Source organism: Chanodichthys erythropterus, chromosome 6 (assembly GCF_024489055.1).
Source record: "Chanodichthys erythropterus isolate Z2021 chromosome 6, ASM2448905v1, whole genome shotgun sequence".
NCBI classification, from domain to species: Eukaryota; Metazoa; Chordata; class Actinopteri; order Cypriniformes; family Xenocyprididae; genus Chanodichthys; species Chanodichthys erythropterus.
In genome coordinates this window covers 14,685,046-14,712,257 of record NC_090226.1, presented here as the reverse complement: position 1 = coordinate 14,712,257, position 27,212 = coordinate 14,685,046, and the positions used below count along the sequence as shown (strand labels likewise).

Sequence of the window (27,212 nt, the reverse complement as noted above, 5' to 3'; positions counted from 1 at the left end):
ATCTAAATATTAGAGAGAATAAGAAAACTAAAAAACTTTTAGATATCAATCTGCATATACGATAGAAATCTTTATGCTCATCTTTGCTCATTCCTTTGAAGGTATCTTGAGTAAAATGGCTCTATATTTAACAAAGCACATATAAAAGATCTGAACCGGATACGATGCATCCTGTTTTACAGAATACAGAAGTTTGTTGCGCAAAACCCCTGTTGAAAGTCTCGCTCATAATACTCAGACAGTGTCTTGCTGCTATTTACTAGTGTAATGATATAACCTACAAAAAGAGTCCCCAAATTAACATATCTGACCATGTTTTTGGTAAAGAATCAAATGATTCGCTGAGATGAATCAAAATCCCCAATTCTATTGAGTCCTCTGTCTGGCCTTTCAGTTGAGTCGACTCCCCTTCAGATTCGACTCAATTCTCAACGCCTCTGAATAGAAGAAGTGATTCTTTTTGCGATCAACATAATGTTTTATAATTTCTAAATGAAGCTCAAAGGCTTTAATAAGAAGAAGTTGAACTAGAAAAGTAACAATACCAAGCAGAAAACCACTTTTTGGACTCATTTACAAAACTACTACTAATGAAAGTGTTGGGGTCTCTTAACACTTCAGATACACTATTCAAAAGTTTGTGTTTGGTAAGATCTCATGCTCACCAAGGCTGCATTTATTTGATCAAAAACACAGTAAAAGCAGTAATATTTGGAAATATCTTTACCATTTAAAAAAACAAAACAAAACAAAAATCAGCATCATTACTCCAGTCTTCAGTGTTACATGATCCTTCAGAAATCATTCTAATATGATGATTTGGCACTCAAGAAACATTTCTTATTGTCAATGTTGAAAACAGCAGTTGTGCAGCAATTTCAGGAATCTTTGATGAATGGAAAGAGTTAAAAAAGAACAGCATTTATTTGAAACAGATATCTTTTGTATCATTACAAATGTCACTTTTGATCAGTTTAATGCATCCTTGCTGAATGAAAGTATTAAGAAAAATCTTTGTGACCCCAAACTTTTGAATGGTAGTATGTAATAAGGAGAAAACAATATATTTACCACTAAAGCCTAATTCCTTTCACTCTTTTCAACATCAGAAGTGTTATCCTTGCTTTCAGCTCATTCATCAGGGATAGATTATTTCCATATGGGACAGATTATTTCCATATGTGCCCAATTAGCATGCATTCTACAACAGTTCCAACCTCACGAGGCAAACTATTAATCACCTTCTTAAACAGTGGCAGTGTGACTGCGGCCTCTCATGAGTCATTTAAATAGACCAGACAAGCCGTTAACGATACATCACTTTCTAAGTGCAACATCATGGCGGCTGTTCATGTGGGAAACTGGTGGAAACACCTCTTGACAAGAGCATCATAGAACAGCTGACAAACCCATTAAACCTCATAATATGCTAGATTGCCCTTCAAGAGACTTCATGGAAAAACGCACCTCTGCATTTTCATGTACGCCTATTACTGCTAAAAATGGATCACTATGACCTCCCTATGAATTGCGTCAGATAAGATTAAGATTGGAAATCTTTTCTGTTTTTTTTCCACATAACAGGGTGTGTGTTCCAGTTGAATTCCATTTGATTGTCACCCACAGACCTAGAATGATGCCTCAGTGCCATGAACATCCAGGAATGCTTCTCAGAATAGCATCCTTTAAATGCAGTTTGTGGACCTAATATTAGTCTTTGGAATTCGAAATATAGATTTCAAGGACATGCATATTTTTCATTCTCAGCAGTTAACGGTGATCATTCCATAGACGAATGCATGGAAATCACAACGCTTTTCAATTCAAACATTTGTGATGATTATTTGAAAAGGTGGGGCAGGGATGGGACCGCATTCGAATGTTCTCTGCGGAAACTATGCCGGCAATGGTCCTAATTTTGTTTGTCTTCCATGTCTGGATTCCAGTTGGGACGTTAAGGAAAGTTGAGCCCCGTCCCAGGCTTTATCTGCGAGTAAAAATATGGCCTACAAGCTTCTCTGCTCGTCCCTCACTGTTTATATCTGACTCTGGGCTCCGGTGACCTTCTCCCATGTCATCGAGAGCACAAATTTAGCGCTTCGGTTTCTGGAGCGACCAAATAGTTAGACAACATTGAAGACGGGGTGAGAATGCCCATGATGCAGATACGGTTACTCTTACTTGAAGAGACATAAACGGAATAGTGTAAACATCCCAGTCACTGGAATGCAAATCTAGGAAAGTGACACAGATACCAGGCATATCCCTGACTTCAATGACTTGTTAAACAAAGACAGGTTCCAGTCAAGGCAGCTTCCGACATAAACATAACACAATCTTTCTGCTCTCTGCGTTTGAAAGGATAAAGCTTATTTACGACAGAACTGGGTTTTTGGAGTCGCCCGTTTGAGTGGCATGTTTTTGTGGGGCGTTGGGATGACACAGAATGACAGTTATGTTGTAGTTGTGCTGACATGTCTGTGGCATGTTCATGCCAGCGCAGTGGCATCTGATGCGTCACTGTTTTTTTCAGTGTTTTAAATACCGAGTTCTGACTGATTTGCAATGCTGATGCAACACATGATCAAAAACATCTTTACAATTTTTTAAGATTCATTCTAAGCTATTTGAGTAATGCTGTCTGATAGATTAAAATATGTAGATGATTTATGTTTTTATTTATTTATCCATTATGTATGAAGTGTGCTATATAAATAAATGGCTCATCTAGATTAAATATTTTTTTAAATATTTAAGTATTTACATACTGTACTTTTGCATTTTTCTAGGTCACACATATTATTACATTTCTTCAGGTTTCATTTGTATTTTTGTAATGTTTTTGAGTCTCTTACGGTCACTAAAGCTGCGTTTATTTGGTGAATATTAATACAATTTAAAATAACTGTTCTCTATTTATATATTTAAAGGGTTAGTTCACCCAAAAATTAAAATAATGTAATTTATTACTCACCCTCATGCCGTTCCACACCCGTTAATTAATCTTCAGGACACAAATTAAGATATTTTTGTTGAAATCTGATGGTTCAGTGAGGCCAGTAATGACATTTCCTCTCTCAAGATCCATTAATGTACTAAAAACATTTTTAAATCAGTTCATGTGAGTACAGTGGTTCAATATTAATATTACAAAGCAACAATACTATTTTTTGTGTGCCAAAAAAAACAAAATAACTTATATAGTGACTTATTTAGTAATGGCTGATTTCAAAACACTGCTTCAGGAAGCTTCAGAGCATTAATCATCTTTTGTCGAATCAGCAGTTCGGAGCGCCAAAGTCACGTGATTTCAGCAGTTTGGCGGTTTGACACATGATCCGAATTATGATTCGACACAAAAGATTCATAATGCTCCGAAGCTTAATGAAGCAGTGTTTTGAAATCGGACATCACTATATAAGTCGGTATTTTGTTTTTTTGGTGCACCAAAAATATTCTTGTTGCTTTATAATATTAATATTGAACCACTGTACTCTGATGAACTGATTTAAATATGTTTTTAGTACCTTTATGGATCTTGAGAGAGGAAATGTCATTGCTGGCTGTGCAGGCCTCACTGAGCCATTGGATTTCAACAAAAATATCTTAATTTGTGTTCTGAAGATTAATGAAGGTCTTACGGGTGTGGAACGGCATGAGGGTGAGTAATAAATGACATCTGTGACATTTCAGGATTCTTTGATGAATAGAAAATACAAAAGAACAAGATTTATTTGAAATAGAAATCTTATGTTACATTTTACACATGTCTCTACTGTGACATTTGATCAATTTACTGCATCCTTGCTGAATAAAAGTGTTAATTTCTTTAAAAAAAATCATGACCCCAAACAGTAGAATATATTCTGCAATTCATCTAAAATAGATGCAACTCATACAAATCTGCATTATATTTGGTTCTTTGAGAAGAGCAACTGGTTACTTTTTACTGAAATGGCAATTAGCAATAAAGTAATGTGTTTTGGCACTAATCTGAGGTGGTCTGAGGAGAGAGTTTGTGACCATAGTTGGAGAATAGTAGGCAGGTGGCCAGGCAAGGCCTGTCGTGAGGAAGAGTGGAGCTGACAGCTGGCCCTGTCAAACAATGACTTATTCTTCACAGCACTGTAAATCTGCTCTCAACCGCACACACACTCCAAAGACCCATGTGCGTTTGACCGCATGTGTAATTATACAATTATTCTCCTCTGACATTGCATAAATTCTTGTTATTTAAGTTCAGTGTCAATATTATTTGAGGTAGTTTCTTTCTAATATTTGATGTTGATTTTTTAGAAAGCTGTTAATTTGAGGGAATAAAATCCTTTTTTATTACAGCATTGTAGTTTCTTTATGTGTTACTTTTTCATAACAAATAAATGTATTATTAAACACCCTTAGAAAAAAGGTTCAATTCTATAAGCTAGGGTTCTATAAACAGAATGCTGCAGGGATGACATATTGTTGTAGGCCAAAACCTGGAAATAGTCCCATCATCCCAAAGTCAATGGGTTTTTTGAATGTATTTTGGTTAAAAGCCTGAAATAAGGTCTGTGGTGAACACAAGTTGCTAAATGACGTTAAACAGAATAGAACAGTTCTATTTACTGTAGAACCTTTTCTTCTAAGAATTACATTCATGTTTCCATGGTAACAGAAGTGATCTCATGGCAGGGAGGATGTGAGAAAGATGTGAGGTGTTATTTTGAAGGTGAAAGGATGCGAATTGATGAATTGATTTGCCGAGGGGAGAGAGATTATGCAGCGTATTTGTTTCTCGAATCTTGAACTCTAGAATCAAAATTAGAGGGAGGGAGATTTATAGCTTTTAATAGACCAAACGGCAGTCATTTGAAGAAAAACACTGTCGTTTAAACTTGTTTCAAGGAATATTTAACATTCCACAGTCAGATATTTTATCACTTTTTTTAGGCTGATCATATTTTATTACAAAGCTGTAATAAAATACTAATATTAAACAGTGGCAATTTGCCATTAGCAACTGTCAAATAATGTATTTATTTTTTAAATATAATTTTTTTTGTAAGGATAAGAAAAATCATGATTTTTATACTCATCGCTCATCCAGACCGGCAGGTGGCGCTGATGATCATCGAGCTCAGCAGGATGAACGCAACCAAAACAATAGTGGAAATAAGAGCTGGATGGAGACTTTTAAAGTGAAATTTTATTAACGTACAATGTCTAAACTGCAAATTTTAAGCATTGTTCTGACAGAGAGATTAACTTTAGCTGCGCAGGAGATATTCAAGGCTGTGGAAGATATATTTTCAGAGTATAATGATGAGATTTGTCGCTCCAGACAGGAAATTGAGCTGCTCAAGAGGAGACTGCAGCAGGCAGGAATTCAGATGGACTCTGGTTAGTCAATTCACATTAAATCTGATTCTGATACTTATTTCTTTTGTATTATGGTTTTTATGAACACGAAGTCTCGATAGATTCTCTAATTCGTTTACAACAGCCCTTTAAATCAGCTATAATCCTTTAAATAGTTTAGGCTATATTATTAATTGTGCCAATAAAGTCACTAATTTGGCATTTTTTATTATGCATTGTTCTTTGTTAATCACTTATTGTTTTTACTAATTTACGTTTGCCATATATACTGAACACATGACATAATTCCCCGTGTATGATCTTTAGTATGTGTATTTATTATAGAAACGCAGTCCTGCTCCTCTGAGACTCCAGCTCAAAAATACACACAGGAATTTTCAGAGGCATGGAGATCTGAACATGACTTGAAGGATACAGAGATGCATATGAAGCTAGAAGTTTATACACAGCAGGAGGAGAATGAAGTGCAAATCCCTGTATGCAACGAATCAGCACCTTTATCAGCATGTATGGACATTTATCATGACCAGATGCCCAGCAAAGACACTGAACCCCAAATGATCGACAGCAGTGAGAATACTTTTCCATTTATTAACCAAGCACCTCGAATTAAGAATGAACCAGAGACTAATACTGAAACAAGTATCACCTGTCAGGCGCAGCAGCACATCACAAGACACGGCTTGGATGATTCAGAGGCCAGTGATGCATCCAGTGATGTCAGCAGAATCAAAGTCAGTCACGTTGGCTCTCCCAGACATAAGACACAAACATTTAATGTAAGTCTATGTATATACAAAAAAATAAAATAACTGTGACTTTTTATTTCACAATCTCACTTTTCACGATCTCACTTTTTCTCGCTATTTAAAGTTTATATCTCATTATTCTAACTTTTTTTTTCCTCAGAATTGCAAGTTAAAGTCTAGCAGTTCAGACTTTATAACTTGCAATTGCGAGTTTATCTTACAATTCAAAAGAAAAAAGCCAGAATTTACTTTTTCTTTGAATTGTGAGAGATTTTGCGACAGAAAAGTCAGATTTAGGAGATATAAACTCGCAATTCTGAGTTTTTTTAACTTGCAATCTCACCATTCTGAAAAAATAGAAACACAGTTGTGAGAAGAAAAAGACAGAAATTTGTGATAAAAAGGCAATTGCAACTTTTTTATTTTTAATTCTGTGGCTTAAACAAGCATCTATAGAAATGTGAAGGACTATTTATTTTTTTTTTAATTGTAAGACACTTTTATCCATAAATGTTAACTGATGGATGTTGTTGTTTTACAGCTGCCCCTCAGAAATCAAGAGATGTTGACGCAGCATAGGATGGAGCTGGCTCAGATAAGAGAGAGGTACTTGAATTGATTCTTAAGTGTTTCATCTGTGCTGATTTGAGTTGACTTGAAGTCAACATAAAGTGTGCACTAGCTTGACAGCACAAATCATTTGCCTGTCATACATGTAATTTGCTAATAATGCTCAAATGTGACACTCCCTTGTTAGTTCAAAGCTAAATTTCTTAAATATTACTTTTTTTTTTTTAAGCTGTCTACAGTCAGTGTTATACTAAAATCAGTAAAACAGTCTCCAAAAATTAAATGTTGTATTTAAAAAATAAATAAACTGAATTAGCTGGCAAAGGATTTTGATGCTTTTGATTTGTGCTCATCCGGGGTGATTCTCACATACACATCAGAACAGGCACGTGCACACATAGACAAAAAAGGGGCTTGAGCACCTGCCCTTTTTCTTCCTGGGGAGAAAGTGCCCTTTTTTCTGGGGTGTTTTTTTTTTTTTTTTTTTTTTTTTTTAAATAAATGAATATATATTCCTGTTTGCGCACAGCTTCCCCTGTCAAACAAATATATTTACTGTATAAAACAAATAAAAAAATACTATATCAGGTCGGCTTTGTCGAGTTCAGATGCCCTCACTCCGCGACACGCCATTCCCCGCACGCACGCACGCGCGCCACACCCCACCCCACCTCACCTCGAGTTTGCTGCTGGCTGAAAACTTGTGACAAACTATTCCCGCGAAAATCCAACTGCTGTCTGGCGATAAGAAGCGAAAAAGAAAAAAGCCCTAGATGGATGCATCCCGTGCATTTCTTTCAGGTAGGCTAGCCTATGTTCACAAACCTGAAAGTTTTGTCTATTTAAGGGCTATTTATACATTTAACGCTGCATTAATAGATTGACCACAATCAACACATCTGCCTGATTTGATACTAATGAAATATATGTCATATTATAATTTAAATTATTGTATTGTATTGTGCTATGCATTGCGTTTTGAACCATGGTAAACACTTGACCGATAGGTTGGGCTGTCAATACTAAAAAGAGGAGCACTCCATGGACGCACATCCATGAACCACATTATTAGACAGTTTTGTAAGGATGCATGGTTTATTAAAACTATTTAAAAATCATAATACAGCATCAGCTACATAATGCTATTCTTAAATCTAAGCTTACACAGGATAATACATCAATAAAAAAAAACTCTCTCTCTGTCTTTGCATGTTTGATGTCCACATATTCTTGTTGAAGAAATTACAGTGGCTGTAGCATTTCTGTCACAAAGAAGTGGGCGAATATTATTATTTAACTAAAAATATATATTTTTTTAATCATGGTTGGCTTTGATCGTGGATTTAATCGTGCTGTGCTGTCTAACAACAAAAATCAGCAGGCTTTTGGCGCCCTCTGCAGGCATTTGTTATAACATATAATGTATTAACAGTTCAGGAATTTTTTTTTTTTTTTTTTGATGTGTTTAAATTAAATTTTAATTTTAATAAAAAAAAAAAAGCAGATTAGCTTATTTTGGTTAATTTAGAAGAAATCTACAGATGCAAACAGACGGAGGGTAGTAGGCTTAAAACAAACTCCATCTAAATGTGTAGGGTTAGGGTTAAGTTTTCTTTCCATTAGAGTGAAAGACTTGGCAGCAAAAATGGACCTTAAAATTGTAAAATCTTAAAATTGTCCACTTCATGAAAGAAGTATTCCAATAACACCAAAAAATTAAAACGATTTATTGATTTGTGCAAAATAAATTATTAGTGAAACTATGTCCCTCTCCTTGGTGCAGTCATTTATTCTAAATATATATAGCTACTTGAAAATAGTTGTTGATTTCTCTTGTGATAAATACTAAAGAAGACCATGGTCTCTGTGTGAACTGATTATTTTGTAGAAATCTGTGGAGTATAAAACAATTGGATGAGTGTAAGTGAAGTCAAAGTTGTCTTAATATATTTAAGGGTTCGTTATTTTTTAAATAAATAATTATGAGAAGTGCCCTTTTTTCCACTTGAGCCCCTGCCCCCCAAAATGTCTGTGCACGTCCCTGCATCAGAATATATCATATATGTCAACCACACCATATTCATGTTACTATTACTTAAATGTTGTTGTACTGAATCTACTGTTAGTTGCTAATTTCATCAGTGTCTCCAAAAATGAAATATTTTATTTTCAACTAAAACTTAAGTGGCTGCTAATGGGTTTTGATTGTTTTGATTTGTGTTTATCAGAATATATCCTGGTCAAACAACACCATAGTCATGTTTACTATAACTTCAATGTTGCTGTACTGTAACCACTGTTAGATGTTTAATTCAGTGGTGACTCTCTTTACTGTTGTTGCACACGGGTCAAATTCTGCTAAGGGTTAATAATGGAGCAACAGTGATTTTTCACTATTATTTACAACAGGATCTGCATTTTTCAAGGGTTTAAATTAAAGATTTTTGTTATAAGAGACAATAAAAACAACATTGTGCATCAAAAACACTCATTTCCTCGTAAAAATTGTACTTGATTTCCAAGTCAACGAATTTGCGACAGCTGAATGTAACATTTTTGACATGACAGTCTCTGAGTAACACGTTATTTTTTAAGCCATAAACTTATTTACGTAAAATAAAAATATAATGTACCACACAAAAAGCATTTCTCTTGTCTCCAGCACGTTTTATATTTACCCAAAAATCAAACATAGTTTACATCTCACACAGGTGATCACATCCTTCAAAAACTTTGCCTGGCTTGTCATTTAGAATATTAGAACTAAAAACATCGACATAACACACTCATTGACATCAGTGACTTTACTATATTCTTGATGGCTAAGAAATAAAAAAAAATATAACCTTACGATGATGCATCTGTTTTCAAATCAATATCATTTGAATATCACAACATCAATGTCTGTCAAAAAATAATGTGCACAGTACACAGAAGTGTTTACAAGAAGCACAGGTCCAAGTAGTACACAGGTTTCCTCGAAAACAAACACTCCTGGATGCTTTGACTAGCGTATCGCTTTCCGAGAAGAGGGAGAAAATGCAGATGAACGTCTTCAACATGCTGTCTGTCAGAGACAATAACGTACCTAATATATAACACACATGAGCATAAATTTGTTTTTCACTCACTGAAATTGAATCGGAATGATCAGGGAACTGAGTGAAATACGTAACACTGCGTGCTAAAGAGAATAAATGCCAAGGTTTGCCGTGTTAGTGAACATCGGTCAACGTGTTGGTTCCTGACAGAAACAGGAAATTGTACGTTATATTTTGACGGACATTTTTTTATGCACAAACTACGCATTCTGACAATCCTAATTTGAAAATTTGTAATAATTTTCTATTCTTGACTGACCTTTTTGTCATTATTTTGGCAATAGATGAACTGTTAAATGAGTGATCTTGAGATGAGTCCCTGTAGTTGTCCAATTTGACTCTCATATGCTGATGTATTTATATAAAATAGCATAAAATACAACTATATTCTGTTTATTATATTTTATATATTCTTTATATCCCTTTTAAAAAATTTCCTCCACCAATGGAAATGTTCGCATAAATCAATAAAATGGTGTAAACATTTTCATTTCAGAATGTCTTCGAGAATCCAGCGCCGTAACTCTGAGCGTAACAGTAAGAAAAGTCAACTTTATGTCTGTCAGGATGAAGTGTCACAATCTGACAAGTGTAAAGCCAACAATGCGAGAAACAGTCAGGCCTGGAGGGATCGTCTGAAAAAAGACCCTGTAAAATATGCCGAGTACAAAGCTTTGGAAGCTGCAAGAGCAAAGGAGTATAGAAGAAAGAGGACTGCTGCTGCCAAAGAACTTGATAAGGAAAATAATCGTGAGCGACAGAGAAGATTCAGAGCCAAAAAGAAGTTACAGTGTAGAAGAACAGAAGAAAAAGAGTGTAAAGCTGAAGAAGAGCCTCCGCCACCTAAGAAGATCAGAAAAGTCTTAACAAGAAACGAGCGAATGAAGAAACGAGAGTATGATAGGATAAAGAAAAGAGAGGAGAGGGAGAGGATGGGAGAACAGAAGAAAAGACAAATTCGTGAAAGAGATGCGTCTCGAAAGAGGGAAAAAAGAAGACAAAAAAAGACAAAAAAGCAAACTGACACTCCACAAACAAATGTTGGCTCTCCAAGTACATCTACAGGCTTTAGAACTGAATCAGCAAAATGGGTGGCAGTGTCACGGATGTCCAAAAAAATTCCGACTGATGCAGAAAAGTTTGCGGATATGGTAATGGACTTCATCCATCACTGTACTCCTCGTAAACAAGCAGCTTTGAAAGCTAGAGGTCTGAAAACAGCTCGTCGACGAATAGATTTTGATGACCCATCTCAAGAAAAACTTCGATCCATGATTGAAGCTCTAAAGAAGAAGAAGGATACTGCATCCTTGAATAGGAGGCGCCTGGTTGTCACTAGTTTGATGGTTGCTAAAAAGTACAGAATTCAACATATCATATCAAGGCGCTTTAACCTCCGTCCAGCATATCTTACGAAGTCCTCATCCAATGAAGGGTTTCATAAAAAACGCAAGCCTGATGCCACTTGCATGGATGTTGTGAACAATATAACTGCTTTCTATCGTAATCCTAAGGTAGCACGAGAACTTCCTTACACAAGGACTGTAAAGAAACAACAACAAAGATTCCTCATGGAAATCTCTCTTCAGAAAGCCTATGAACTTTGGAAGCTGGAAAATCCAGAGAAGAGTTTTGTGTCCTTTCTTGTTTTCTCATGGCTTCGACCTTCATGTGTTCTTCTTCAGCGTCGGACAGACATAAACCATTGTCTCTGTGAATATTGTACTGGAGTTTTACTGAAGCTTCAGAGCCTGAACAGAATTCTCACTGCTACTAACAATGACGAGTGTATGAAACTCAAGATCAAAAACAAATATGAACTTATCGATTTTTCTCTCTGTCCCAAAAGTGGCAACAGCAAGTACCATAACCTAAAGTGTATTAACAGAGCCTGCTCCGACTGTGGTGTATCGCTTCTCAAGGAAAAGTTCAAAGTGGTACTAGATTCATATGGCAAACAAGAAGTGTCCTGGCAAAAGTGGGAGGGTAAAGCTTTCAACCGTGATGGGAGACAAAAGACCAAGAAGGTTCAATCAACTAAGTGTGGCACATTCAAGACAATGTTTGATGAGTTATTGGGCGAAACAGACTTTTTGGCTAAACATCTCTTTACAGCCATCTGGCAGAATGACCAGTTTTCCCTTATCCGGGAAAAGTTGTCCAATACTTGGTCGCTATTTGTCATGGATTTTGCCGAAAATTACTCGTGCATATCCCATGACGAAATGCAGAAATGCACACAGCAGATAGCCGTTCACCCAATTGTTTGTTACTACAAGTGTCCCACGGAGGGTCACGATCACACCGTCCAGGAAGCCTTGGTTTTTGTTTCAGATGACCTTAACCATGATGCCAATGCAGTTCACCACTTCGAAACTCTGGCTATAAAGCACCTAAAAGAAAAGCGAGGACTGAAGTTAGAGCATGTAGTTGAATTCACAGATGGCTGTGGCGCACAATACAAGTCAAAGGTGTCATTTGCTGACATTAGCAACTCCAAGGCTTCACATGGTTTGTCTGTTGAAAGATGTTACTTTGGATCCCACCATGGCAAGGGGCCCAGTAATGGTGTCTCTGGGGTTGTAAAATCATCTGTTCGACATGCTGTCCTGTCAAGTAGGATCACTATTAACAATGCAGAGGAGATGTATAATTTCTGCAATCTGAATTTGACAAAAGATGGCTGTGATGGGCAACTCCGTACATTTTACCTGGTTAAACAAGGTGAAATTCAACGTGACCGTCTTATAACACAAGTGAAGTCTACCCTTGCTGGAACTCGTGTTCTCCATTCTGTACGGTGTGTTTCTCCTGGGGTCCTGGATACTCGCGTGTATTCATGCTTCTGTGATGGCTGTATGAATGTTGATGATGGAAACCAGTGTTCCAACTCAAAATATGTCCTTCCCTGGCAACAACGTACCTTGAACATAGATGCTGACATAGTTGATTTATACCAGCCTGTGACTGAAGAGGAGAACACCTTACCTTCTGCTACAAGTGAAGATGACCAACTTCCCGGTGAACAAATAGAAGATCTCTGGATGAAACTTAATAACCCAGGTAAGGGCTCCGTTTCATAATAGCTCCAACTTTGAACATATAATGTGTTCTTGACACTTACCTTTTGTATATGTTTCATTGTAGTTTTGACTTCAGGTTAAAGTCACTATATCACTAAGTCTTGAAATGCTACATTGATTTAAGACTTAGATATAGCTGCAGTAGCAATTTTAACTTGAAGTCAGACTTTAAAAAAGGTCCCTTTACTCTCAATACCACTATTAATCTAATTTGATTTCATTCCCTTTCAGAACTTCCAACTGATGACTTGGTAATGAATTTGTTTCAAGAAGATAAAGGACAGGTAACAAGTAATGAAAGGCCTACTGAAGTGCAGGTGAGTAAAAAATCCTTTGGTTTTTACTTTATTATTCAATTATTAGTCCTACCTCCATATACCAGGGCCCCAGTTTCATAAAGCTGACTTAAAGTTGAGTAGACAAAGTTGAGGCGATAATGACTGTTGACACCATTGGCATCTAAGGGTGCGTTCACACTTGTAGTTCGGTTAATTTGGTTAATTTGGTCCGGACCAAAGAAAAACATTTAGTCCTTCCTGGTCCGATTAGTGTTCAGATTGGCAATTTTATCACTGAACCAAAAGATACCAAACCTTAAGGCATAGGGATACATTCACAACGTGATTGGTCGGATTTTATGACGTTATGCCTATTTTGAGACGGAACTTACAAACGTCCAAAACAATGCTGTTTGCTGAGGTAAATGCGCTTGTGTGTGCATAGTCTGCATGTGATGCTATTTTGGCCAGCTGGGAACTCGTGAAGAGCTTATAAAATATGTAAAGTAACTAGTCAAAACAGCGGCGGGAATCCATCCATCTCACACACACAAACAATCTGCTGCGTGGAGACGCGCGTATGATGCCTGTAATGGGCAAACTCGCGACAAGAAAAACCGACAAGCATGAGGATTCTGTCCTTTTTAGGGTCTCGTCTTCCTGTTTTTGGTTCGTTTACATGTCTTTGGTCCATGTTGCATTCATATATCATTCGAACTGCACCAGAGTTCGTTTGGAAACGGACCGAGACCCATCTTTTCAGCAGTCTCGGTCCGCTTGTTTAGTGCGCACCAGGGTTTGGATGGCAGCGTTCACATATGTTCAAATGAACTGCACTAACCGAGCAATCGCACCAGGGTTCGTTTTAATCGAACCAAACATGACAAGTGTGAACGCACCCTTAGACGACTTAACATGAAGTAAGTTTTATGAAAGCGGAGCCAGACATCACTTTTAGTGAGTGAGTGAAGTGACATGTGGCCAAGTATGGTGACCCATACTCGGAATTTGTGCTCTGCATTTAACCCATCCAAGTGCGCACACAGCAGTGAACACACACACCGTGAACACACACCCGGAGCAGTGGGCAGCCATTGCTGTGGCGTCCGGGGAGCAGTTGGGGGTACGGTGCCTTGCTCAAGGGTCTCACCTTAGTCGTGGTATTGAGGGTGGAGAGAGCGCTGGATATTTAATTGTGCTGTTTTATCTGTGGAAGATGATAGGCTGGGAACTTGCGAATTTTATTGGAACTGTGTTCAGGTTTAAAAAATAAAATGATGGAACTTAGTAAAGCAGTATTTGTTATTGTGTAATTTCAGGATTTGCAGATAGAAGTTCTAAAGGATTATGCTGTGCTCTACACCTGTCCACCCAAGTGGTGTTTGGGCAGAGTTCTTGAACCAACAACTGATGGAGGAGTTCGGATGAAGTTTCTGGAGCAGCACGGAGTCAGCAATTTGTTTTCCTGGCCCAAGACTCCTGATGTTGAACTAGTGGATCCAGTCTACATATTTCATGGACCTGTAAACTTGATTGGACACCATCCATTCTCTGTTGATGAGGAGGAGTTTAAAAACATTAATGAGAAATACAAGACAATAAAAAAGAATGCATGTTAGTTGATATCAAGCATAATTCCAATATGGAGAACTGACTTCCCATGAGTGACATTTCACAACAAGTGTATACTGACTGTCTCAATAGTTACTCGTGTTGAGTTTAATGTTACGTTTAATTACCCTTTTGCAGATTTTTGAGAGAGGAACATGAATTGATTCATTAGTGTCATCTGTGCTGATCTGAGTTAACTTAATCTAGTTAAATGAAGTGTGCACTAACATGACAGCACAAATCCTTTGCTTGCCAAACATGTAGATTGGTAATAATGCTTAAATGTGACACTCCCTTATCAGCTCTGAACTAAGTTTGCATTTACTTTTAAATACAGACAGATTTCTTAAATATGACTTGGGTTTTTCTTGTTTCAGGCTGTCTGAACAAGACAACCTGAACCACCCCCCAAGTGGTGTCCCCTTGGAAATAATAAGTGCATGACGCCCCGGATAAACTCATCTAGGCACTAGTTCGCTTTCACTGCCTCGTGTTTATACTCTAGCTCTTGCAAACTATTCTAACTCGCATTTTCATGGAAAATGTTTTCAAAAAATGGGTTCATTATGGGAACCATGAAAATACTATATATTAAGTGTCTGACAGAACTCCCTAAGGTCAACCTTTTCTTTTGAGAGTTACCTTTGTTTCTATGGCAACAGAAAGTGATCCTCAAGGCAGGGATAAAGAAGGATGTGGTGTTTTATTTTGAAGGTGAAAGGATGTAAATTGATTAATTGATTTGTCGAGGGGTGAGAGATTGTGCAGCAAATATTCCTCAATTCTTGAACTCTTGAATCAAACTTAGTGGAGGGATGGAGATGTCCACTGTTTTATAAGGAATTTGATTTATAGTTTGTATCGCGCAAAGGGCTTTTTAACACAGATGAACAGTCATTTGAGGAAAACACTTCTAGTTGTTTAAACTTGTTTCCTTCAAGAATCTGTTGAATATTACAAAACTGTAATAAAATACTAAAATTAAACAGTGGCAATATGCCATTAACCACTGTCAAATAATGCATTTTTTTTTTTTAAATATAAAGTTATATTTTGTAAGGACAAGAAAAACCAGGGCTGTGTCCGAAAGCTGCAAGGAAGGTAGGAAGGCATCAAGGCACGTCTGAATGTTCTTGTCTCCTGAGATACTTTAATCTGATCGATTTTTTTAAGGCAGGATAGATGTAAGCCTATCCTTTGCTGCCTTTGATATTCCACAATACTGTTCTGTAAGCTAAAAAAGAAAATATGGCGCCTGAAAGTTGTGGTTGGTGGTTAGTGTGTGTAAAATGTACATTTTTGACCAACTTTTTCCACTTTTGGTTATTTCTAGCAAGAAATTACTATTGCACAAAACTCTCTTTATTTCGTTGTAAGTTATGAAATCGTTTTGCTGCCTCAGAAGTGGGTTTCGTCAGGGTTCCTTAGTGCGCAAAAGCTGCCTGCAAAGTCATTGCCTGATAGGGCAGCGAGGCAACGGAGATGGACAAACTCTGTCCTGGAGGGCCGCTGAAGACCAGATTAGAACTGAATCCAGAAGACACTGATTAGCTGTTTCTAGTGTGTTTGACTAAGGTTGGAGAAGCATACAGGACGCAGGCACGCAGCTCAGGTTTTTATGTACTCATATATGCGCTCATCCAGACCGACAGGTGGCGCTAATTATCATCGAGCTCAGCAGAACGAACGCAAACGAAACGGTTGACTGTTATGGATGTGGAAATAAAAGCTTGACAAATACTTCAGTGACATTTTATCAACGTACAATGTCTAAACTTCAAATTTTAAGCGTTTTTCTGACAGAGAGATTAACTTTAGCTGCGCAGGAGATATTTAAGGCTGTGGAAGATATATTTTCAGAGTATAATGATGAGATTTGTCGCTCCAGACAGGAAATTGAGCTGCTCAAGAGGAGACTGCAGCAGGCAGGAATTCAGATGGACTCTGGTTAGTCAATTCACCTTAAATCTCATTCTGATACTTATTTCTTTCGTGTTATGGCTTTTTGAACACAAAATCTCGATAGTTAGAACGAGTCTTTAATTCGTTTACCACAGCCCTTTAAATCAGCCATGATCATTTAAATATTATATATTATTAATATTAGCTTATTGAGATGTTTAGATTGTGCCAATAAAGTCACTAATTGGGAATTTTTATTATGCATTGTTTTATTCAACTATTATTTTTAGTAATTTACTCTTGGCATATATACTGTACACATGACATAATTCCCCCGTTTATAATCTTTAAGAACTATGTTTATTTATTTTTATTTATTATAGAAACACAGTCCTGCTCCTCTGAGACTCCAGCTCAAAAATACACACAGGCATTTTCAGAGGCATGGAGATCTGAACATGACTTGAAGGATACAGAGATGCATATGAAGCTAGAAGTTTATACACAGCAGGAGGAGAATGAAGTGCAAATCCCTGTGTGCAATGAATCAGCACCTTTATCAGCATGTATGGACATTTATCATGACCAGATGCCCAGCAAAGACACTGAACCCCAAATGATCGACAGCAGTGAGAATACTTTTCCATTTATTAACCAAGCACCTCGAATTAAGAATGAACCAGAGACTAATACTGAAACAAGTATCACCTGTCAGGCGCAGCAGCACATCACAAGACACGGCTTGGATGATTCAGAGGCCAGTGATGCATCCAGTGATGTCAGCAGAATCAAAGTCAGTCACGTTGGCTCTCCCAGACATAAGACACCATTTAATGTAAGTCTGTTTGGAATCTTGGAATTGGAAGCTTTTTTTCCACCACTGATTAATATATATATATATATATATAAGAGGTAATTGTGACTTTTTATCTCACAATTCAGACTATAACTCAAAGACATTCAAAGAAAAAAGTCATAACTGCAAGATATAAACTTGCAATTCTGGCTTTTTTCCCTCACGATTGTGAATTTATATTTCGCAATTCTTTTTCTCAGAATTGTGAGATATAAACTGGAAATTACCACAGTTCTAAGTTGAATTGTGTATAAGTATATCTCAAAATTCTGAGAAAAAGAGATAACTAGCAATTGCGAGGGAAAAATCTTTTTTTTTTTTTTTTTTCAGTCAGAATTGTAAGACGATAACTCGCATTTACCTTTTTTCTTTTATTCCATGGCGGAAACTAGCCTCCATAGAAAGCTCCTCTTAAAGTGAAGGACTATTATTTTTATTGAATTGTAAGACACTGATGGATGCTGGTGGATGTTGTTGTTTTACAGCTGCCCCTCAGAAATCAAGAGATGTTGACGCAGCATAGGATGGAGCTGGCTCAGATAAGAGAGAGGTACATGAATTGATTCTTTAGTGTTTCATCTGTGCTGATTTGAGTTAACGTATTTTAGTTAAATGACGTTTGCACTAGCTTGAAGGCAGAAATCCTTTGCCGGTCATACATGTAATTTGCTAATAATGCTCAAATGTGACACTCCCTAAATCTAAACTAAATTTGTGTGTAAATAAAAACAAATAATATGTCTTTCTTTTTTTAGGCTGTCTACAGTCAGTGTTAAACTGTAAAACAGTGTCTCCAAAAATTAAACGGTTAGTTCACCCAAAAATGCAATTTCTGTCATTCCTGTTTTTTTTTGTTTTTTGTTTTTTGCGCAAACAAAGCACTCTTGTTGATTTTATTAACCTGAGATTAAACTACTGGAGTCACATGGAGTACTTCATGATGTAATTTCTACCTTTCTGGACCTTGGAGTGGTAGCTGCATTGGATCTCTATAGAGGGACAGAAACCTCTCAGACTTCATCGAAAATATCCTAATTTGTGTTCCAAAGATTAACAAATGTCTTACGGATGTGGAACAACACGAGAGTGAGTAATGAATGACAGAATTTTCATTTTTGGGTGAACTAACCCTTTAAATATTGTATTTTCAAAAAAAAAAAAAAAAAACTTAATTGGCTGGCAAAGGGTTTTGATGCTTTTGATTTGTGTTCATCCTGGGTGATTCTCACATACACATCAGATTATATCCTGGTCAACCACACCATAGTGTTACTATTACTGAAATGTTGCTGTATTGTAACTACTGTTAGTTGCTAATTTCCATTGGTGACTCTCTTTACTGTTGCACATATTTCTCAAAAACACATAGTTAGACAGCTTTAATTAATGTGAACGCTAGATTATGTCAGTGAGAACTTCATGTTAAAGCAAAATTGATGACAGTACTTTTAGCAAAACATTGAATTATTACACTACAAAATTTTGGGGTCAGTAAGATCCCAAACTTTTGAACTGTAATGTATATTTAAGCAATAAGTTATTATATATTGATTTTAGTCAGTCACGCTAGACTACAAACTCCATTGCCCTTCAGCCATACACATGTGAACGCAGGGGTTGGCATCCCACTAGCCAGCTCTTCGGCAGATTTACAGGTATATTTTACTAGCTCTATTTCAGGTGCGTGTGGCTGCGGCACTCGGCAGATGTGTGCTAATAACCTTTTCTCAGTTAATGGCCCTGCTTGGTCTCCAACAATATCCAATGTGTCTGATTTTATTCACATTTGTGGCCTAGGAAGTGACCAGTGAAACAAGTCCTGTTTGGATCTGGCAACTTTTTTTCCCCTAGCAACACTGGTTGTTGTCCATGGTGATTGTGTAGCCAAGACGTTTTCAGAGGTTTTCCTACGCGGCATCTATGGCAAATGTGGAGGGATAAGAAAAATCACACTCATTCACAGGGAAAAGTCAGAGGCAGTGATTTAGCCTGCTACAGCCTCTTCTTTTCTTAAAGGATTAGCTCACTTTAAAATGAAAATACCCCATGATTTACTCACCCTCAAGCCATCCTAGGTGTATATGACTTTCTTCTTTCAAACGAACACAATCACCCTGATGCTCCCCAAGCTTTATAATTGCAGTGAACGGAAATTTCCTGTTTGAAGGTCAAAATAGTGCATCCATCCATCATAAATGTACTCCAAACGGCTCCGGGGGGTTAATAAAGGCCTTCTAAAGCGAAGCAATGCGTTTGTGTAAGAAAAATATCCATATTTAACACCTTATAAAGTAAAATAACTAGCTTCCACCAGACTGCCTTCCGTATTCAATGTACAAAAAAAAAAAAAAAAAGGTTTCGTAAGTTAAAGACGGAAGGCGTAGGATGTAGTGTAAGCGTTTTGAACTGCAAGAGGCATTACACTTTATTCATAAGTTTAATACCAAAGTCGGTCTGGAAGCTAGTTGTTTTACTTTATAACGTGTTAAATATGGATATTTTTTCTTACACAAATGTATCGCTTCGCTTCAGAAGGCCTTTATTAACCCCCCGAGCCGCGTGGAGTACGTTTATGATGGATGAATGCACTTTTTTGAGCTTCAAACAGGTGGTTTCTGTGCAGTGCTATTGTAAAGCTTGGGAGCATCAGGGTGATTATTAATATTACATTAGTATTGACTTTCTTCTTTCAGATTAATACATATACACCTAGGATGGCTTGAGGGTGAGTAAATCATGGGGTAATTTTCATTTTAAAGTGAACTAATCCTTTAACCTGTGCATGTGACAGAAAAGCTTCAACAGAAAAGGGTAAGATCTTAGTTGAAATAGTCTGCAGGTGTGACGTCCCCTACCAAAATAGTTATTTGATTTGGCTAGTGGGACACCGCCCTAAAGAGGCAAATTGTAATGATAGTTCCTTTTTTAAGGTCAAATCTTTCTTGTTGTTTAGATTGGAAGATGAAGAGCGAAAGAAGGCTGCAGCAAAAGCTAGATCCCAAAAGCACAAGCAGAAAATATACGGGAATCCTGAGCTTCGTGAGGCATACAGGAAAAAGGAGAGAGAGAGGTATATTGCAGCTTGCATGAGGAAATACCGTTCAGGAGTTAGATGCTTTATTACCAATGCAAGTACATAATGCATCGTATTAAGTACTATAGTATTAACAGAAAATGTATTCTTAATGAATACACTACCATTTAAAAGTTTGGGGTCAATGAGATTTACAGTATCTCACAGAAGTACGTACACCCCTCACATTTTTGTGAATATTTTATTATATCTTTTCATGTGACCACACTGAACAAATGATACTTTGCTACAATGTAAAGTAGTGAGTGTACAGCTTGTATAACAGTGTAAATTTGCTGTCTCCTCAAAATACCTCAACACACAGCCATTAATGTCTAGAACGCTGGCCACAAAAGTGAGTACACCCCTAAGTGAAAATGTCCAAATTGGGTCATGTGACTCGTTAGTGTTACAAGGTCTCAGGCGTGATTGGGAAGCAGGTGTGTTAAATTTGGTGTTATCACTCTCATTCTCTCATACTGGTCACCGGAAGTTCAACATGGCACCTCATGGCAAAGAACTCTCTGAGGATCTGAAAAAAAGTGATGTTGCTCTACATAAAGATGGCGTAGGCTATAAGAAGATTGCCAAGACCCTAAAACTGAGCTGCAGCATGGTGGCCAAGACCATACAGCGGTTTAACAGGACAGGTTCCACTCAGAACAGGCCTCGCCATGGCCGACCAAAGAAGTGGAGTGCACGTGCTCAGTGTCATATTCAGAGGTTGTGTTTGGGAAATAGATGTACGAGTGCTGCAAGCATTGCTGCAGAGGTTGAAGGAGTAGGGTAGGGTTGTGACGATATCATCGTCCATCGTGATGGCTGACCGACATCACGATGGAGAGACACCATTGTGATGCCACGCCCCCGCCCCGCCCCTTTTATTCCCCTCACGTGCAACCTATTGGAAAGCCCGGATGAGTCATTAGTTGGTAAATAAAATAACCCTTTCGCACTTAAGTTTAAAATGTTCTGGCTGACCCCCCCAGCGTGAGTTTTTCAAGGCGACCGTTATTTAGGACCTATCACTTAATTGTTTCCATGGTGACGCATCATTGCTTGTCATGTCACACACCGCAGCGCTGTATGACTGATGATCTGCTTTTATTTCAGTTTTTCTTTTTTATTCAAAATATTCACTAATTTGTTAACTATAACATGAAATATCTGATATTCCGATTGTCAAATATGTGAAAGTGGATGTGTTTTGCTGTTTAAACAACTTTATAATGATTGCGTTAGTTGAGCTATACATGTTAGTTTGTGCCGCAGGTTCTGTTGGATTCACAACATCTTATATGTATTTAAACATCCGAAACCTAAAATAAACATTATGTGTTTGAAAACACTGCATATTTGTGATATATGAAAAGTGCTGCACATTTGAATTTGGCAATTGATCACATGATGCACTGCACTGAACGTTCTAATCACACCGGTGTGATCGTACGTGTCAAAGGGATAAATAAAGTAATAAAGTAAAATAATGAATAATAATTATATAATAACGAAAAATTAAAATACACCCCCCCACCCCCGACGATATCATCGTCCATCACGATGTTTTACTGTAAACATCGTTAACTGCCAATTTAGGGGACATCGCCCAACCCTAGTGGGGGGTCAGCCTGTCAGTGCTCAGACCATACGCCGCACACTGCATCAAATTGGTCGTCCCAGAAGGAAGCCTCTTCTAAAGATGATGCACAAGAAAGCCCGCAAACAGTTTGCTGAAGACAAGCAGACAAAGGAACCGTGTCCTGTGGTCTGATGAGACCAAGATAAACTTATTTGGTTCAGATGGTGTCGACCATGTGTGGCGGCAACCAGGTGAGGAGTACAAAGACAAGTGTGTCTTGCCTACAGTCAAGCATGGTGGTGGGAGTATCATGGTCTGGGGCTGCATGAGTGCTGCTGGCACTGGGGAGCTACAGTTCATTGAGGGAACCATGAATGCAAACAGATCATGATCCCCTCCCTTCAGAGACTGGGCTGCAGGGCAGTATTCCAACATGAAAACGACCCCAAACACACCTCCAAGACAACCACTGCCTTGCTAAAGAAGCTGAGGGTAAAAGTGATGGACTGGCCAAGCATGTCTCCAGACCTAAACCCTATTGAGCATCTGTGGGGCATCCTCAAATGTAAGGTGAAGGAGCCTAACATCCACCAGCTCCATGATATCGTCATGGAGGAGTGGAAGAGGACTCCAGTGGCAACCTGTGAAGCTCTGGTGAACTCCATGCCCAAGAGGGTCAAGACAGTTCTGGAAAATAATGGTGGCCACACAAAATATTGACACTTTGGTCCAAATTTGGACATTTTCACTTAGGGGTGTACTCACTTTTGTGGCCAGCGGTTTAGACATAAATGGATGTGTGTTGAGTTATTTTGAGGAGACAGCAAATTTACACTGTTATACAAGCTGTACACTCACTACTTTACATTGTAGCAAAGTGTCATTTATTCAATGTTGTCACATGAAAAGATATAATATTTACAAAAAATGTGAGGGGTGTACTCACTTCTGTGAGATAGTTTTTTTAAAATAAAGAAATTAATACTTTTAGTCAGCTGTGAGGCATTAAATTTATAAAAAAAAAATGACAGTAAAGACATGTAAAATGTTACAAAAATGTCTATCTTAAATATATTCCATTGTTTTTCGGTTATATTTCTATTCATCAAAAAATCCAGATAAAAATGTATCATGGTTTCCACAAAAATATTAAAGGTGCCCTAGAATCAAAAATTTAATTTACCTTGGCATAGTTGAATAACAAGAGTTCAGTACATGGAAAAGACATACATTGAGTCTCAAACACCATTGTTTCCTCCTTCTTATATAAATCTCATTTGTTTAAAAGACCTCCGGAAAACAGGCGAATCTCAACATAACACCGACTGTTACGTAACAGTCAGGATCATTAATATGTATGAACCCAGTATTTGCATATACCAGCCCATGTTCAAGGCATTAGACAAGGGCAGCCAGTATTAACGTCTGGATCTTTGCACAGCAGGGAGCGTGAGATTTAAAGGGGCCACAGCCTGAATCGGTGCATAGTTAATGATGCCTCAAAATAGGCAGTTAAGAAAATTCATTAAAAAAAATCTATGGGGTATTTTGAGCTGACAATTCAGACACATTCAGGGGACACCTTAGACTTATATTACATCTTGTGAAAGGACGTTCTAGGGCACCTTTAAGCAGCATAAGAATATGGTTAAGCACTAGAATCACATAAATAAATTAGTTTTACATTTTAAAATGCAACAATTATTTTGAATTGTAATATTTCGCAATAATACTGTTTATTACTGTTTTTGATCAAATACATGCTGCCTTGGTGAGCACTTCTTTCAAAATTATTTAAAAAAAAAAAAAAATCATACCAACCCCATTTAACAGTGGTTCGCACTCTTTTTTTTCTTTTTGGTCAGGTCCCCTTTGAAATATTTTAATAAATTATGCAACCCCTCATAGTCCAGTCATCTTTCTATAATATATATATAATTGACTAAAACTCTGTCAGATAGAACAGTCTCCCTTATAATACCATCTTGCCTCTACACTTTGAGAACCACTGCATTACAGGTGGCATTTGACATGTTGCAGTGTATTTAGAAATGGGTCTTTGTGAAAATCAGCTTTAGATTGAGCTTTTTAGAATCAGTTTGACAATGACTTACTGATATTTCTCATTTTTGTAGATATCAAAGACGAAAATCTCAGGGGAAAGTGAAATTTGCTAAAGATCTGAGCCCAATAGAATTGAGAAGGCAACAGAAAAAGTGGAGGAAGAGTTCTGCAGCATACAGGAAAAAGAAAGCTTATCAGGAGATTTTATACAACATTAAAGAAGACATTAATCAAGTCATCATAGAGCCAGTGCCGGCCACCTCCTCTGCTCAACATTACAGTGTTTTTTAGTGTTTACTGAGAAATATGTGCAAAATATACTTGTATTCCTGTAACTCAACTGGAAGAGCATGTCACTAGCCAATGCCAAGGTCATTGGTACTATTCCCACAAAACGTACTTGATGATAAAATCGATGTATTTAGTAAGGATAATCCACGGCTAGCTGTTTATTAAACGATTTTAATGAACGACGTGAAGGGAAAGAACCGCCTGACGTGAAGCGAAGGGTCGTTGCCTACGCAAAGTGCATTAAAAAAAATTGTTTAATGCACAGCTAGACGTGGATCATCCCGCTTATACCATGGTCATTTGCCAGCATTGACAACATAAAGCTGTTATTGATGTTTACAGGTCAATATTTGAAAGAAAGGGTAAAAATTGATGGTTATTCTCATCAGTTATGGCTTCTGCCTTTTGAAGAAGATGCAAAGATAAAGTAGTTTGTACGATTACATTTGTTTCAATAAATGCATTATAGCAATTGTGCTTTAAAGCATCTGCCAAATGCAAAAATGTAAATATTCCATAAAAAAAGTAAACTGTGCATGCAGTTTCTGACAGAAATACTATAGCATACACATTCATTCCATGTAATCAGTGTAATAATTTCTTTAAAATGTACTTTTTTTTTTTTTAAACAGAAAATGGATCAAGTTATTTATGAATTGATATGCTCTTTATGAATTTTTAAATAAAATGTTTTTTGAAAGAAGCAGTTCCATGCAGTTTGCTTGCTCTTTTTGTTGTGAGTGAAATCAAATGCATTTGTAAAAATTTGTTTGCCATTAAGATGTGCCAAGTATAACTATTTACATTATTTGGACATTTGTTCGTGAGAATCACCCAATGAAAATAGGCCTATAGTTTTACTCTGAGAGAAGCTGTTTTCTCAATAAATCCATGTAAATGTTCCTTTAATCAAAGTAATCTGTATTTCTTTTTCCCACAAGTAAACTGCAATCACAGCAGGAAAGAAACAAGAGCAATAAGAAGAGTGAAAATGAGGAAATGCACAGAGTAAAGAAGATCCGACACATTGAAGAAGTTGCGCTTGATAAACAACAACAACAACAAACACGTAAGGACATTTTAATGATCTATACTAATTACAAAATGTATTAATTACATTTTGAAAAAGTATTGGTCAGATATGGCATTTTGCTTATCTTTTAGATGCACAGAATAAACGTAAAAGTGTAATTTTGCCTCTTCTTTAGAGTCCAAGTCAAACCTGGCTGACATTTGTTTGGAAGATGTTCAGCATGAAGAGGAACTGTCTGAAAGTTACCCGCCGCATCACGATATTCATGGAAATCCACACGGTGCAGGAGAGTATTTGTGTGTTGTGTGCCGCAGAAGATTCAGCTCACCAGGACTGTTGAAAATCCATCTGAGAATTCACTCTGGAGAGAAACCCTACCACTGCAACTTTTGTGGGAAAAACTTTAGACAATCAAGCCATCTGAACACACATGTCAGGATCCACACAGGAGAGAGACCTCACATCTGTCAGAACTGCGGGAAGACGTTTATTGACTCGAGTGCAAGAAACAGACACTTCAAAAAATGTGTCCTTATCTCTCTGCATGGACAATGAAATCATAAGGAGCACCTATTGAAGGTCTTTTCCATTGTTCGCTGAATTGGAAATTTCAAGGTAAATAATTTTAAGGCTGGATTTTTTTTAAAAAATAGTTGAGTATCAATCAATAGGTCCAATCCAGTGTCATAAAAACATGAACCATGAAAAGAATGAGTGTCAAGAACAGCCTCTGGCTTTAAAAAGATTTTTCACCTTGTTTTTCCCCTGGAATCTCATTTGAACTCTTTGAAGCACTTGAAATGGTACATTTTCCACAGCATGGAACACATCCAAATTGAGCCAAGTATGGCTCACATTTTAACCATGTAATGCAGTGTTCATTTAATGAGCATTTATCTTAAGCTGTTCATGCCTCCAGATTTTATCTTGTTTTTTTTTTTTTTGTTGTTTTTTCTACATTAAACTAAATGTTTATTATCTAGCTTATTTATGGGGAATTTTATTACTTTATTTATTACTGTTTTTTATTTTTAAAGCAAACAAAATATTTTTTTCATTTTAATACATTTCTTTGGTCTCTTTTTTCACTGTTTGCAGTAATGTTTATACATTCTATACTGTTTTTAGTCTTTCATTTTTAAAGATCTTTTTATAAGGTAAATTTTGTCTGTAAAGTCTTATAAATTACAGATTATTCTATCTTTTATTCTAATTTGTTTAGTTCTGAGATTGTCTTCGTATGAACAGTAATTTTTACAACTGGAAAATAAAAATCAGTCAAAAAAAATTACATGCTACTGTAATTGTAAAGGTACACTATGTAACTTTTTTGTTCAATATTAAAGGTACAATATGTAAATTTTTTGCAGTAAAATATCCAAAAACCACTAGGCTAGTGTTATATATTTTGTCCAGCTGATTACTAACAATATCTCTAATGTTTTCAACTAAGTTACTTGTAAATCATGAGAAAATTCCCATTCTAAACAGTGGCTGCGTCCGAAATCCTAGGTAGCTGTCTTGCTGCCTCGCTAATGAAGGCACCTCACGAAATTGATTTCGGACAGACTTCTGAGGCAGTGTAACAGTTTAATGATCTACAGCAATATAGCGCGAGCTTTATTGAGAACTAATCTAATATTTAATTACTACAGTAGTAA

The 27,212-nt window shown here is 37.0% G+C and overlaps 2 protein-coding genes across 5 annotated transcripts; both read left to right on the top strand.

Annotated features, from left to right (window-relative positions):
* Positions 1-5,155: 5,155 nt before the first annotated feature.
* On the top strand, positions 5,156-15,792 carry LOC137021571 (uncharacterized). 3 transcript variants are annotated; one of them, XM_067388204.1, is made up of 6 exons: positions 5,156-5,382; positions 5,686-6,095; positions 6,652-6,716; positions 10,278-12,844; positions 13,096-13,181; positions 14,462-15,792. In XM_067388204.1, exons 1-6 carry the CDS (start codon positions 5,202-5,204, stop codon positions 14,759-14,761), a joined length of 3,609 nt encoding a protein of 1,202 aa, XP_067244305.1. In that variant the 5' UTR covers positions 5,156-5,201; the 3' UTR covers positions 14,762-15,792. The 3 variants fall into 3 exon arrangements, with proteins under 3 accessions (XP_067244305.1, XP_067244304.1, XP_067244306.1); XM_067388203.1 differs by having other exon boundaries at positions 5,686-6,140; XM_067388205.1 differs by lacking the exon at positions 5,156-5,382 and having other exon boundaries at positions 5,827-5,931; positions 6,018-6,140.
* A 222-nt stretch (positions 15,793-16,014) lies between these two features.
* Positions 16,015-26,926, top strand: si:ch211-86h15.1 (uncharacterized protein LOC558435 homolog). 2 transcript variants are annotated; one of them, XM_067387318.1, is made up of 6 exons: positions 16,015-16,700; positions 17,039-17,490; positions 17,997-18,061; positions 20,465-20,581; positions 25,460-25,587; positions 25,727-26,926. In XM_067387318.1, exons 1-6 carry the CDS (start codon positions 16,520-16,522, stop codon positions 26,104-26,106), a joined length of 1,323 nt encoding a protein of 440 aa, XP_067243419.1. In that variant the 5' UTR covers positions 16,015-16,519; the 3' UTR covers positions 26,107-26,926. The 2 variants fall into 2 exon arrangements, with proteins under 2 accessions (XP_067243419.1, XP_067243420.1); XM_067387319.1 differs by lacking the exon at positions 20,465-20,581.
* Positions 26,927-27,212: the final 286 nt, after the last annotated feature.